General features: G+C 43.3%; 1 protein-coding gene across 1 annotated transcript; it reads left to right on the top strand.

Moving 5' to 3' along the window:
• Positions 1-1,099: 1,099 nt before the first annotated feature.
• On the top strand, positions 1,100-12,532 carry STRA8 (stimulated by retinoic acid 8). Its single transcript, XM_009573893.1, has 7 exons — positions 1,100-1,193; positions 2,683-2,767; positions 3,169-3,321; positions 6,432-6,714; positions 7,965-8,041; positions 9,777-9,888; positions 12,458-12,532. The coding sequence occupies exons 1-7, from the start codon at positions 1,187-1,189 to the stop codon at positions 12,530-12,532; spliced, it is 792 nt and encodes a 263-aa protein (XP_009572188.1). The 5' UTR covers positions 1,100-1,186.
• Positions 12,533-13,481: the final 949 nt, after the last annotated feature.

A 13,481-nucleotide genomic window follows, 5' to 3' on the forward strand; every position in this document is an offset into this window, starting at 1 on the left:
ATGCTCAAGGCAGAGGAATAAACAGGAGTCCTTTTATCCTCAACTCTGCCACCGATTCATTTAGTTAGATGGGTTACTTTCAGTTTTCCAGTTTGTAAAATGGAGAGGGTAATGAGTGTTTAGGACAGGAATTGTCCCTGTAAAGTGCTTTGAGGCTCTGAACATGCAAAATACTGCTATCTGGGGCTTGTGCCTGCTGAGCCCCTTACCTCTCATGCAATTTGAGGTAAGAATTCAGTGTACCATGTTCTGAACAAGATGCAAGTTAAGCTGAAGTCACCATGACCCCAGAAGCCAAGACTGAACAGATACTTGTTTTCTATCTTCACATACCGAATCTGAAAATTGCTTTTTCATAGTATCATGTGCCCCTTGTGTGACTTTTGGGGACCAAGGAAGATGAATATAAGCCTAAATACGGAAGTTCACTCATAATTTAGTGCGTTGTGTCTGGCTAAAATATGCGGCGTGAAAGCTCTGCAAGGTAGACATCCTGTCCAAGGTGACCGTGGATGGTCTCACCGATTATATAAATCTCGAAATGTTTTTGAGATGTGTATGTTTAAATGCACTGGCCATATGTTCTCAGTTACACTTGCTATAAATGATGAAGGAATGATGTGCAGCGCTGAAGTTATTCCAGTTTACATCAGTGTAGCTGAGAGTAGAACATGGCAAAGGCTTCTCCTAGCAAAATTGTCATGGCAAATGATTAGTAAAGTCTTATGCCTAAAGTTGGTAGACATCCAACAAGACTTCACAGCATGGTGTTTCAGGACATACTCCAAGAAGAGAATGATCCAAACAAGACCAGTTGCTGATGAAAGAAGATCAGAGTTAAGTAGCAAATGTCTATGTGACTGGGTATTATGTGTATGTATTGCATAATATATACTCAAACATTTATATTTTATATTTAAGTTTGCTCTGGTATTAGTTCTTTCCCCTTTTCATATGGATAAGGGTAGCTGGTGAAACAACACAGTTGTTTTCACAGAGACATCGAGATAACTCAAGGTCAAAATGAAGGAAAAGTGAAGAAAACAACCAAGGCATGTTAAAACATTAGTCTAGTCAGAGCAGAGAGCAATCAGTTCTGATTTTTTCTTATGTTTAGTATCAGGTTTTGCGTAAGGCTAAGAAATCTGTCCAGAAGCTGGAGCAAGCCTTGGGTTCTTTGCTGAAGATGAAAGGTACTGTATGCAAGTATTTGCCTTGGACAGAGTGCCTGGACTTGTTTTTTATTTATTTCTTAAATAGAGAGATATAGGTACGCAGCTAAGCCCATTAAAACATTAGAGCCAACTGTGGCTTTAGTTGTAGCAATAAGCAAGGGATAGCACAAAAGTCTATCGACTCATGGAGCACTGCACCTCAGAAACCCTCCTCTGACTCTCAGTCGTTCCTACCCCCTCCCCAGGCAGGGTGAAGGACAGAAACAAGTCGTTCCTGCTATCCCATGGCAGCAGGCAGTTCAGGCAGAGTGCCCTTGTCACCCTGCTGCTGATTCACCCCCAGCAGGTGTGGGGCTGGCGTGGGTCCCCAGGCTGCACGCTTGGGCTCTCACTGAGAGGCTGCAGGAGCATGTGTGCTCCTCCCGGCCGCAGCGACGTGGCGCAGCGCGAGTCACAGCCGTCACGAGCACCCAGCGTTGCGAGTCAGCACAGCCAGAGCTTAAACTTCAGAACAGCAGGCTCCGGTGTGAGTTAAAGGAGAAGGAGAGAGAAGCTGTTGAGGATTTCCTAGTATAGGAAAAGAAAGCCTCTAGTTAAGAATTTACTGTGATAGAAACGGGTAAGAGAGATGCTGCGGTTTTGTTTTCTTTCAGCTTGGCGGGTCGTCTTCATGCACTCCTCCGTTACCGCCTGCGACACCATGCGTCACACTGCTCTAGCGTGTGTTGTCAGCAGTTGAGGCAGCTCCCGCTGCGGGGCTTCACGCCCTCGCCAACGTGCCTACTGATGCTGGCCACTGCCTCCAATGGCGGCAAGTAGGACTCGGGGCTGATGGGGTGGAGACTTTGGACATATTTTTATGTCGCTTCAAGTGTCCAAATTACTGTCAGCTAGAAGAAAACATTACTATTCATGCAACTTGCACCTCCAATAATTTGCATTGATTAAAAGTCCCAGTGCTTAAAATGAGCAATCTCCTCTGAAGCCACATCCTTGGATAACCTGTAAAAGTCAGTCATAGGTAGAAGGAATAGTTTGACAGAGCAAAATTGAAGGGATCACAAGCAGTGAGGCTGGTTGAGGAGAGTTTGGAGGTAAACTTCCCCTTGTATTTACTTGCATAGATGTACAATTTGTACTGCTTGTGTATCACAGGTTGGTTGTCAAGGGGGTTTACAAGCAATTTGCTCGTTATATGGCAATCACAAAATAGTCTATTGACTGGTGCTTGCCTGGACTTTGATTTGCTGGTTGGTTTTTTCACCATTAGTTCTGTCGGACCAACGTTGGGAGAAGGCATTGATTCTAAGTTCCTCAATGATTCATACACTCCCAGTATTGCTAGTAAGAGAGGCAGAGGTGTCTCCTTTTACATCACTTTTGCCTAATGAAAAGCGCTGGCTCGTGAAGGACCAGTTGTTGAAATTATTCTGTTTGGTTGGGGCTGAGGGTGAGAGGGAAGCCAAAAGTGCCACTGATGTGACAGTAACCTTTCTGCTGACAACAGAGTCCTTCAGTCTGGAGGATGGGAACCCGTCCTGCTTGGAGGAAGTCAGGGAGGAATATGTCAAGAGGCACTTCAGCAATCACAGGTAAGGGCTTATACCAATCAAGGAAAGATGATAATACTTGGCACTTGCTTCCATCCCAGCATCTGTGAACGTCTTTGTCATTGTTACTGAATTTCCAAGCCGAGGCCTTTCATCATGAGGGGAAGATGAAGAGATTTCAGCTGGACCCCTGTAATCCCGTACAGGGCGCGAACACTCTAAGCATGTTGTTGGTCTCATTTCCAGTCAGTGCCTGTATTTCCTTTCTCTTCTGTGTAGCTCATCTCCACCAAGGACTTCTCATTTGCCTGCAAAGCAAAAGGAGGAGGAGAAAGCTGGCATGGGAAGCATGGCCCTGGAGTCTGGAGTGACCATGGCAAGGGCCTTATTAATCCAGTTAAGAAGTTGTTCATGTGGCTTTTTTTCCTGTGTGTTCTTTCCAGCACTGCATCAGCCTCAGAAGCTGCGAGTGAGCGTGACTCTACCATCTGGAATTTGATTCAAGAATGTGCAAAACAAACAATGGAAGAGGATGGGAAGCCAGCATTTATCCAGTCTCTAGACACTTCATCCTTGGATCTGGTGGAATTTGAACGGTAGGTGCACCCCACATTGCCTTCAGTTTTTTAATTTGTTTGCATTAACACCGTGCATCCAGTCGCTGCTGTTCGTGCAGCCCTGCTGGAGCCTGCATCTGCCTTGCAGAAGCCTTGTGCCAGCAACTTTGGCCCTGCTGGTGCTGAAGCTGGGCACCTTCCAAGTCCCTTACCTGCCACTTGCATGTGAATGGACTCCCAGCATCGTAGCAGCCCCCAGCTGTTGGAAAATTCCTGAGGATTTTCCACTATTCTCAAGAAAGAGAAAAAATTTTCTTTCAGGTGTGTCAGTCCCTATGTGGCCATGCTTTACCGCTGTCCAGATGGCTTGCGGAGTAAGATGCAACATACCTGCTAACAGTAGTGGTTTAACAGGCAAGCTCAGGTGAAATAGGAGGTTATGAATCCAGAATGATTTATGCAGGTGTGTGTCCCTGTGTGTTTGTGGTATCAGTACCACTATCAATTTGTGTCCCTGCAATGGGGCTAGATTTTAGGAATGTAGGAATTGCTGCACCAGATGAAATTCTCAAGTGTCCAGCTGTATGTGTTCTGGGGAGGTGGAGGAACCAGACGTAGGCATCCCCCGCGGTGATGTTCATCCTGCCTCTAATGGCATTGTTATGAGGAACTTGAGCACCGTTGTCCCTTCCAGAAATAGACCCTTAGCTCCTGGCAGCTTGGAGTACTTTTTTTGTGGGATCAGAGCAGGGTAAGGCTGGATGCAACCAGGGAAGATCACGTAGTCCTCAGCCTGCGGGCTGCAGAATAGTGGTGGTCTGGAAGATATCAGAAAGCACTCCTCAAAATGTCTGCAACACAGAGGCAGGGGGGGGCGGACCTAAACACACACACCTGTGTTACACTTACAGCTGGTGGGTGCGAGTCTGTAACGCCCTTTAGGATCAGCGCCTAAGTGCCTGATGCAGGACCTAAAACTCAAAGACCACTGTTCTCATGTCAGTGGTCCATGTATTTTAGTCTGGCGTTGTAATGGTAAAATTACTGGTTTTTTCAAAGTTATTGATACCTTAAGACTGAGTACGTTATTCATCGCTTTCTTCCCCTTGCTGTCAGAAAGCGCTAGGAGGTACTTAGAGGTGCTTTTCCAAAAGGATAAATGATCATTTCATTGTAAAGATTTGAGAAACAGATGGATGTCTATTCTATCGTGTACCATCAAGTACAGTCAATTTCCCCCCCTAACCATTCCAGAGATAAGAATATGCAGTGCAGGAGAATCCACCGCTGCAGCTGGCATCCTCTTCCGCAGCATCACCGTGAGAAGCAAAAACTTCTGCAGTTCCTTCTTCTCTTTTGCTTTGAACTGGTGCTTATTTATAAGATTCCCTTGGATTATTGAGTTTTTCATCAAAATGAGACTGCAGCTGTGCCAGCAGGTGGCACCAGCCTCCCGCTACTGTTCCTGCTTCTGCTCCCGTGAGAATGGGAGGTGGCTGTAGTAAGGTATCATTTACAAGACCTTGAAATGTGCTGAATCAGGATTTTCTGGGGGAAGTAAGCCCTGCTTCATCAAAGACTGCACAACAGAGCCGTAACCACCCGACTTTCCCCTTCTTCACTGACAAGGTAGACCAGGGCCTGTACTATGTGGACTTTGGCACTTATCCTGCAGCCTTGTGGCAGACTGCAGTTGGTTCATAGCTAATTCTTCTCAAAAAATGATCTTTTATAACAGGCATAAAACAATAGGGACTCTTCAGCAAAGAAAATAACAGCCTTTTGGCGATTGTCTAATCACATTATTTGGGCAGCGTCAGAAATGCTTTGAGCTTCAGCGGACTATGTTTTTTTTCCCCGTGTCCAGCAGCAGGAGCTACACAATGGTAGGACTATACAGTGCTCTGTCCAGTGCAAAATCTGGTTGTCTCCTTACAGCTAGGAAGGAAATAGTTGAGCCATGTTCAAGCTTAATTTCTTTAGCAAAGCAGTCTAATGGTGATTCATACTCTTCTGTTTGAGAAACTCCAGATCCTTTGTTTGGAGCTGGACATTCAGAATCCTTAGTAAGCACAATACCTTACATGAGAACGCTTATTCCCCTTCCGGTATTTTGTTGCCAGCAATGGTGCAAAATACTACAGAGTATGGAAACTGGAGTTTAAACACGTTTATGCTTGCGTGCAGAATTATCTTAAGATTTTCAATATTGGTTTGCTGGAACAAATATTAAAAAAAAAAAAGAAAAGGTTGAACTCTTTTGAGTTACTTTCTCATGCAATACTGTTCAGTTAATCAGGAAATGTGCTCATTTGGGACATCTTCCAAGGAATCATTTTGAGCCCAAACTTAGTAACAATGACTGCTGTTTATAGAACTCTTGGTTTGTACTCATTGATCTTGTTATTTTCATCAGAGAAGCTCTAAGCATTTAATTAACGTAAAATAACCTTCAGTGCTGCTTTCCAGAGTAGATATTATTATCCCTGGTTCACTGTGCCACACAGTGCTAACAGAAGAAGCGGGCTCGTTCTGAGATTTAGTCACTGGCTTGAAATTACGACACATGTTCCATTACCAGTTTCACTACAGACTGCGTAGAAGTCAGTCTCAGGGATGCGTTTTCTGAGATGTAAAATGGAGGAAATTGAGCTCCCATGCTTATTTAAGTCAGAGCATCCAGGCCTGAGATAGTCTCTTTCTATCTGCATGTATAGTACCTAATACGTCAGGATATGACCGCAGCCAAGGGTTTTAAGTGTAGTGCAATGCCAGTAAAAGTATAAAAAGTGACTTACAGTGTAAAAGCCTCAGGATACAAAGGCAAGTAACTCAAAATTTATTAAATGCCAGAATGAGGTTTGCCTGTGCAACAAGTACAGCCTGCAGCGCCTGGATCTTCTGTTGTGAGGCAGTCCTGCTGAGGCTGTGGCTGGAGCCTGCCTTTTGCAGATGAAATCTTGGCAGAACAGAGTTGCTAAAATCTTCAAACAGTGTTGGGCAACCTTCGGTAATTGTATGAAGTCTTAGAGGGGGGAATCAGTGAAGTAGTTATGAATCAGAGCTACTCCCCAGTCTCCTGCTGATTTACAGTAGATGGCTGCCTCATAGCCTGCTCTTAAGAGATGCTCCCTTTCCTTTCATTACAGATACCTGTATTTTTATAAGCACACAGTGGATCTGCTGATAGAGCATGGAATTGTTTGCACTGAGGAGGTGCCTCTTCCTGAGGTCTCCATGGCTATTTCCCACCTCTGGCAAGAGCTTTCTGAAGAAAGGAGAGACAGCATCTTGCAGTACTGTAGCCAGAGACATTTCCTCATGGATCCTAAGGCTGCTTGCCAAGAGCCTGCATGCACTGAAGGTAGTGTGCGGGACAGCCGAGGTAACAGTGAGGAAGCCAGTGGTTCCTCAGTCTCCACACCAGAGGAAGTAAGTGCTCAGTAACATACATCGTCTGCCTCTCAAACTCCAAGCCTTCAGATGCTAATTGGCTGTGCAGCTTTTAATTGGAAACATACAGTAGTTGTAATTAAGCTTTCCCAAGACCACTTGAATGCGTAAGTGTAGACAATAAGCAGTCTTTGCGTAAATGTCTGCACCGAATTCTCTCTTGGTAAGATACACAGCAAGCTATAGGAGTGCAGTGGTAGTAATCCTGCTAGTCTCCCCTGATCTTGTAGAGTTTCTGTGCTAAGTAACAGTTAAATTTGCTCTAACTTTCTCCAGGGGGAGGGAGCAAGAACAAGAATTATACAGTGCTTTGCAAACTCTCCAAGGAGCACAGATGAGCTAAATCCAGAAGGAATACCCAGTTTGCCAAGGCCTGCTGTGTTTTGGGTTGGGTGGTTTTTTTCATCAAAGCACTTGGTAGCAAAGAGGAAGTATTTGTAGACCATTTCCAGTGGTACAGGGCTAATGACTGCCTGTGCTATGCACCTCTGCAGAGCCAAGAAGTCAGTGACTGAGTAGACCAGGGCATTTGTTTAAAATAACAGCCAACTCTTTGTAAACTGTTCCTGGAGCACTGATTACTTAAGCAACTAGCTGCTCAAAGATGTGTGTCATTTTATTAGCTGCAAGGGAGGGACAGATGTCCACCTTTAGCATATAAGTAAATTGCATAGACATGTTCTTTTTGAGTCACAGGACACAACCATATTGCTGACCTCCTTAGGAAATGTCATGGGGATGTTGCATGTACAGTACTTTCTGGCACAGAACTGTGTGATCTGCATTATGGCAGAGTGAACTAATGAGCTTATCGGTCTGTCACAGGGAGCATCCAAACTCCTTTGTAAGCCAGGTTGCACACTGCAATTGGATTTGGGGAGACTGGCTGGGGAGGCTGGCAGCAGCCCACAGTCAAGTCTCTAAAGCACTGATACAATTCATGTTTTTTACTGATTTTTTGGGAGATGTAATCTTAAGTCTAATTCATAGAGGTTGAAACACAGGCCTAAGGGAATGGACTAACCTTGTGTTCCTAGTCATGAAATACAGTTATTCCTTATTATTCCTGTCTCCACAAAACCCTCTTGGTTTACTCTAGCCATAAACGTACATGTTAAATGGGAGGAAAGAATATCATGCTTTTAAAGACTTCATTATTAAAAATGATGCCCTAGGTAAAACTTTTAGGTGGCCGGATATGTTGACATCTGAAGTGTTTTCTCTGATAGGTAATGTTTGAAGATGCGTTTGATGTTGCTGCTGGTTTCCTTGATAGAAGCGAGACTCAGGGAATATCTAGCCAGAGGTAAATTACAAACTCACCCTTTTTGCTAGACAGAGTAAGTTAATAGCCCACTGTCAATACTCCATGGCAAGTTTGCTGTGGAGTAAGGCAATAGCCTAGCTTCCTTTTTTGTGCCTATTTTTTAGTAAATTGTTAGAATAGCAACCTCCAGCAATTGTGCTCACAGTAATGTGAGCTCACTGTCTCTTAAGGTGCAAAAGTAAAATGATTAGTAGGTATTTACAGCAGAATTAGTAAGAATCACTTATTGAGTGCCCCGACACTTAGGATAACTGGGGTCCTGATTTTCTTCACCGCTCTGCCTAGCTTTCCATCTTTTCAAATTACAATATTTGTAATGTTTTCCTTTTCTCTCTCTCACTTACCAGTCTTTGAGGACCATAAGGCGTTCCCAGGATAAGTTAGCTATTCATAAACTGTACTCTCATTTAATGAGATAACAGTGATAATTTTTTAGCATTGTCTCCTTTACCTTTTTCACATACCCTAATTCAATCACAAGAAGGTGATCAAGCTAAAGTGTGGTTGACCTGAACAGTAACATCAGAGAAACACAAGACCTATTAAATAATAACATCTCTTTCCTCTGCAGGTCATGTGAGTTACCTAAAAGAGAACATGTCAGATACAAAGCTGCCACTGCCTTTGATTTTTCCCAGTAGACCAAAGAAAGAAAAGGGTGGTTTTCTCAAGAGGAAAATCACATTATGATTCATCTTTTATGCATTCTTGCTACTTAGTCTTCGTTAGGATTATTTCTCTTTGCAAATAGTTTTCTAATCTGTTTTTTTAAATCCCATTTTCTACTTATTTTTCCATATTTGGAGAGTTCTTTAGTGTGAATCTTTTTCTCTCTTTCACCGCCATTCCACCTTGCACTTCCAGAATGGAATGAATGGAAATAAGGTTGTTTTGGCTGTTGATCAGAAACGACTTGAATGCATAATAAAGCTTAACAAATATGTATCCATTAAATAACATTGATTAGGTCACAATTGCTGTTTGCTTTTAAAATAGGATTAAGTATTGCTTAATGCTGCAATGTATTGCCATCATCTTTGCAATCTGTTTTAGGTCCCAAATTAGATTAGTATTTCAGTAGTCAATATTTATCCTGTTCCTTTCCTTCCCTGTCACTCTCTGCCATGTAATTCTGGACAGGGGCATGATGGCAGAACTTCGTAAAATCCCAGGGAGAATACAGAGGTCACAAGAGAATGAATATCTTAGTTTTTTGCCACAGTTACCTGTTACCTGAGTACAAACCTGCCAGTGGTAGCTAATGTGTCATTTCATGCCCACATGTTACCGCATTCACTCAAAAACTTTACAAAAGAAGTCAAAGCTGTTCCTCTGAACAACCAAACCTCTGAACACTACCAAATGACCGTTGTTGCTCTCTCTTATAATGGATATATACTTTTCCCCAAAACAGTGTTACTATAGCTGTCATGTATCAGTGGATCTCCTTGTTGTGATACTGGTTTCTTGTATTGCTGTTCTCTGTTCTTACATATTCTTACATATCTTCCATGCATCTATTAGACAATATCTCGTCAATATGTCCACCTCTGCTCCTTCCTGTCTTGTTTGGCAATTATCTTTAATATCAGAACCATCTTGAAAACAATTTGAATCTTTTTTAATTGATAAGTAAAATGTGGAGGAGAGAAAGTAAGTAGGAGGAGAAATGAGGGAACAGGAAATTAAATATAGTATCTGGTTCCATTTTCAGTACAGCATTTGCAAGCTGGACTTCTGAAAATCCAGAGCATCACCACAGACTCTATCTGCAGATCACTGATTTCCTGAAAAGCCTCTTCTTTGCTAATACGCAGTTTTGCCAGGTAAGCTTTGCCAAAGGACGCCTTATAGAAGGAGCAATGTATTTCTGTCATTGTCAGAAAGGGATTTCTGTTTTCTGTGCTTCTGATCATACAGATGATCTGAATCATTACAAATCATTACAAATAAGAACTTGGGGTTCATCACTTCAGATGTGTCTTGGAGATGCAGGAACTTTGAGTTGTCTGTGATAAGACAATAAAAAGGGAGTTTGAGCAGAAATCACCCGGGCTAGAGAGTACTGATAATGTGCAGGTCACAATCTGTTTTGGTTTAGATAACTGCTGTACAGCACATCTAGAGAGTCCTGTCAAGAGGAAAAAAAAAAAACGACTGACAAGAATTTTTTGTTTTGAGAGCAGAAATTCATCTTCATCTCAAAGCAAACAGATTGAGGCAGTTATGGAAGTGGTTGCAGAGCAGGGATAGAAGGCGTTCCAGCTAGCTTGAAACACACCAAATCAGGCAGCAGAGAGCTCAGTGTAGGCTACATATCTTACCCCAGAAATTGGGCTACTCAGAGCATCAGAGACTCCTGGACTTGACAGGGAAAGGAGCCCTTCCTGCTTACCTTACGGGTGTGACTAAATCCCTGCAGACTATTCCCCTTCCTTTGATGTAGTACCTGTGCCTAGCCCAGGAGTTTGGGCAGTTGTCATGGTTTAACGCCAGCCGGCAACTAAGCCCCACACAGCCACTCTCTCACTCCCCGCTGGTGGGAAGGGGGAGAGAATCTGAAGAGTAAAAGTGAGAAAACTCGTGGGTTGAGATAAAGACAGTTTAATAACTAAAGCAAAAGCCACGCACGCAAGCAAAGCAAACCAAGGAATTCATTCACTACTTCCCATCGGCAGGCAGGGGTTCCGCCATCTCCAGGAAAGCAGGGCTCCATCACGTGTAACGGTGACTTGGGAAGACAAACGCCATCACTCCAAATGTCCCCCCCTTCCTCCTTCTTTCCCCAGCTTTATATGCTGAGCATGATGTCATATGGTATGGAATATCCCTTTTGTCAGTTGGGGTCAGCTGTCCTGGCTGTGTCCCCTCCCAATTTCTTGGGCAACCCCAGCCTACTCGCTGGTGGGGTGGTGTGAGAAGCAGAAAAGGCCTTGACTCTGTGTAAGCACTGCTCAGCAGTAACAAAAACATCTCTGTATTATCAACACTGTTTTCAGCACAAATCCAAAACATAGTCCCATGCTAACTACTATAGAGAAAATTACCTTTATCCCAGCTGAAACCAGCACAGCAGTGCTGGGATAAATTATCCCGAGGATAAAGTGATGTCCTGGTGCACCGTGCGCACACCTTGTAGAAGATACAAAAGTGGGTAGCAGGTACAGTACCAAGGCGAGGCATGCAATGTGCATCTGACTGAAATATGAAAGGCAGCCTATGGCCTCCTTTCCTTTTGTCTGCAGAGCTGATGAGGTGATGGATTTTATTGCTGGTCATCACATGCCAGTGCTATGTTATGCCATTTCTGGTTAACTATCCAGGTACAAAGTACTATTGTTGGATTGTGTACGTTCACCATTTTGTAGTCACAGATCCACTGAGTGCAGCTCCTCTTGAGCTGCTGCCCTGGCTCTCAAGGCTGCCAAGGGCATGCACTGGTATAAAACACTTGAGAAAGACTCACACAAGAGGAGGGAGGAAATAATTTGGACAAGGAAATGGAGGGCTCTTAAAAGGACAGTGACTCAAAAATGAGAACAGGAGCATGCTTCCATGTTACATGGTAGAGAAATATTTCTGAACATGAGATTAGTTAAGCAATCTTGTCATTTTTCAAGAGCTGTTGTCTTAAGGTCACATCCTAAGAGATGCTTAGCAGCAAAGGCAGTAAATTTAAGTAATTTACTAAAGTAATTTAGATTGAGGTCCAAAGGTTTTACAATATCTAAGTGAAAGTCAGTGGTTTTTTTTCTAAATAGCACTGAGCACCTTTGCATCTTCAAAGGCACACTTTCTTTTAAAATTATGGCTTTTAGATGAGTCTCTTGACAGGCAAGTGGGATTTAGTGCTCCTTAAGCTATACATTTTTTAAACAGCACCTATTTTTAAAAGCAGTCTTGCCCTAAAGAGTCTTGCATCAGTGCAGAAGGTGGACTAGATGGACTGCAGGCATGAACACTTTCATCTCTTAGACTTTGATTTCTCAAGAGCCACTTAATCTCTGTAAGCGGGTGAAAGAGAAGACGATTTCCTTCTATTGCTAAAAGAGCAATAAAGCCTGAAGTCAGTAGAAGTTAAGGGCTCAAGGAAGCTCTCATATCTTCAGACCCTGTTATGTGACCCACTTGCTACCACAGTAACAGCTGTCTAAATGATGTAAACAGACACAGGGTGGAGCCCTGTGATCTTAGAAAGAAATTGGTTGAAAATTTGAGCCATTATTCATCAGGCACCTCAGGCATTTGACAAGTGCTGGTTGCTGATTCAGAGAGGAAGGAGGGCTCGTGGCCCATTAGCTGACACATGTCAGCTCTCGACCAATCCAGTATATATTTGAAACACAATCAATTCCCATGGTTCTTAATCCTGCTTGACTTTGGGGGGGCTTTCAGGAAGAAGATCTTCCGTTTGATTATGAGACTGTGATGCTGAGGTGCACTGAGACCTTCGATGATGAAGATTTCTAAACTATCTCTGTTTGCTAATATTTTGCCAAGCATTGCGGAGTATACCAGGCATGTGAAGACACTGCACCTCTTTCAGTGAAGCACATCTCTGAGCAGAGTGTGGAGACACTGTGTTAAAGTGGTTTGTTACCGTTGACTTCCCGTTCCCTCATCAGTGCTTCTTGATATATCAGTTGAGTAATTTATACTTTTAAAAGTTCCAGTTTTAGATATTCATAAAATCTTGAGAAATACTTTTGTCTATTGCTTTTTAATGTTTAACCTCACTTCACAAGTAAACTGAGGCATGTACAGTTAAGTGATCTTGCCTAGCATAAGCTGTTGGAGAGCTGCAGAGAGGTCACATCAGGGACAGCCTGCGCACCCCGTAGGATGCAGGTCTCAAACCGCAACCTGCAAAAATCACAAAGTGCCCTGCACCCTGGCAGTGATTACTTTTCCGGAGGAATTTTTCAGCTTGGTCTGACATGGGAAGAGGGATTTCCTCACAGAGTGTGAAATGAGGCTCTTCCATCTCTTTATGAGGACAGCAGCAGTGGCCACCTACTCCCAAATCACCTAGAGAAGTGCAGGCACGATAATACACTTTGGATTATTTACTTTTGCAAAGTGTGTAAAGCTGATGTGCTCTTCTGCCACATCTCATTCTTTGATGAGCAGTGCTGCTTAGATAGTGTCTCGGAATTAAATTCTTCATATCCCAGAGCTATCATTAGAGGCTCTCTGCAGACTTGGACAAATTGTGTTCTGACAGTGGTTATGCTGAGGTCATGCTAACAGCCATCACAAACAGAAAGGCTAAAAGTTTTATTTTAAAATCTAAACTGAAGCTGGCATGCCCAAGTATCCATCGGTCTTCAGGAGCCAGGCTTTTAGGCTGAATCCAAGAGGACTGGGCTGTGGCCCAACACTGCCTTGGTGCATAAGATCATGCTACATGCAGCTGTAT

The sequence above is a fragment of the Fulmarus glacialis genome, unplaced genomic scaffold (genome assembly GCF_000690835.1).
Source record: "Fulmarus glacialis isolate BGI_N327 unplaced genomic scaffold, ASM69083v1 scaffold18963, whole genome shotgun sequence".
Taxonomy (NCBI): Eukaryota; Metazoa; Chordata; class Aves; order Procellariiformes; family Procellariidae; genus Fulmarus; species Fulmarus glacialis.

Excerpts from the sequence above, each read along its gene's own strand:
- STRA8 (XM_009573893.1), top strand. Across the intron at positions 6,715-7,964 it reads CAGTCTCCACACCAGAGGAA|GTAATGTTTGAAGATGCGTT; the intron begins GTAAGTGCTCAG and ends TTTCTCTGATAG. Across the intron at positions 9,889-12,457 it reads CTAATACGCAGTTTTGCCAG|GAAGAAGATCTTCCGTTTGA; the intron begins GTAAGCTTTGCC and ends GGGGGCTTTCAG.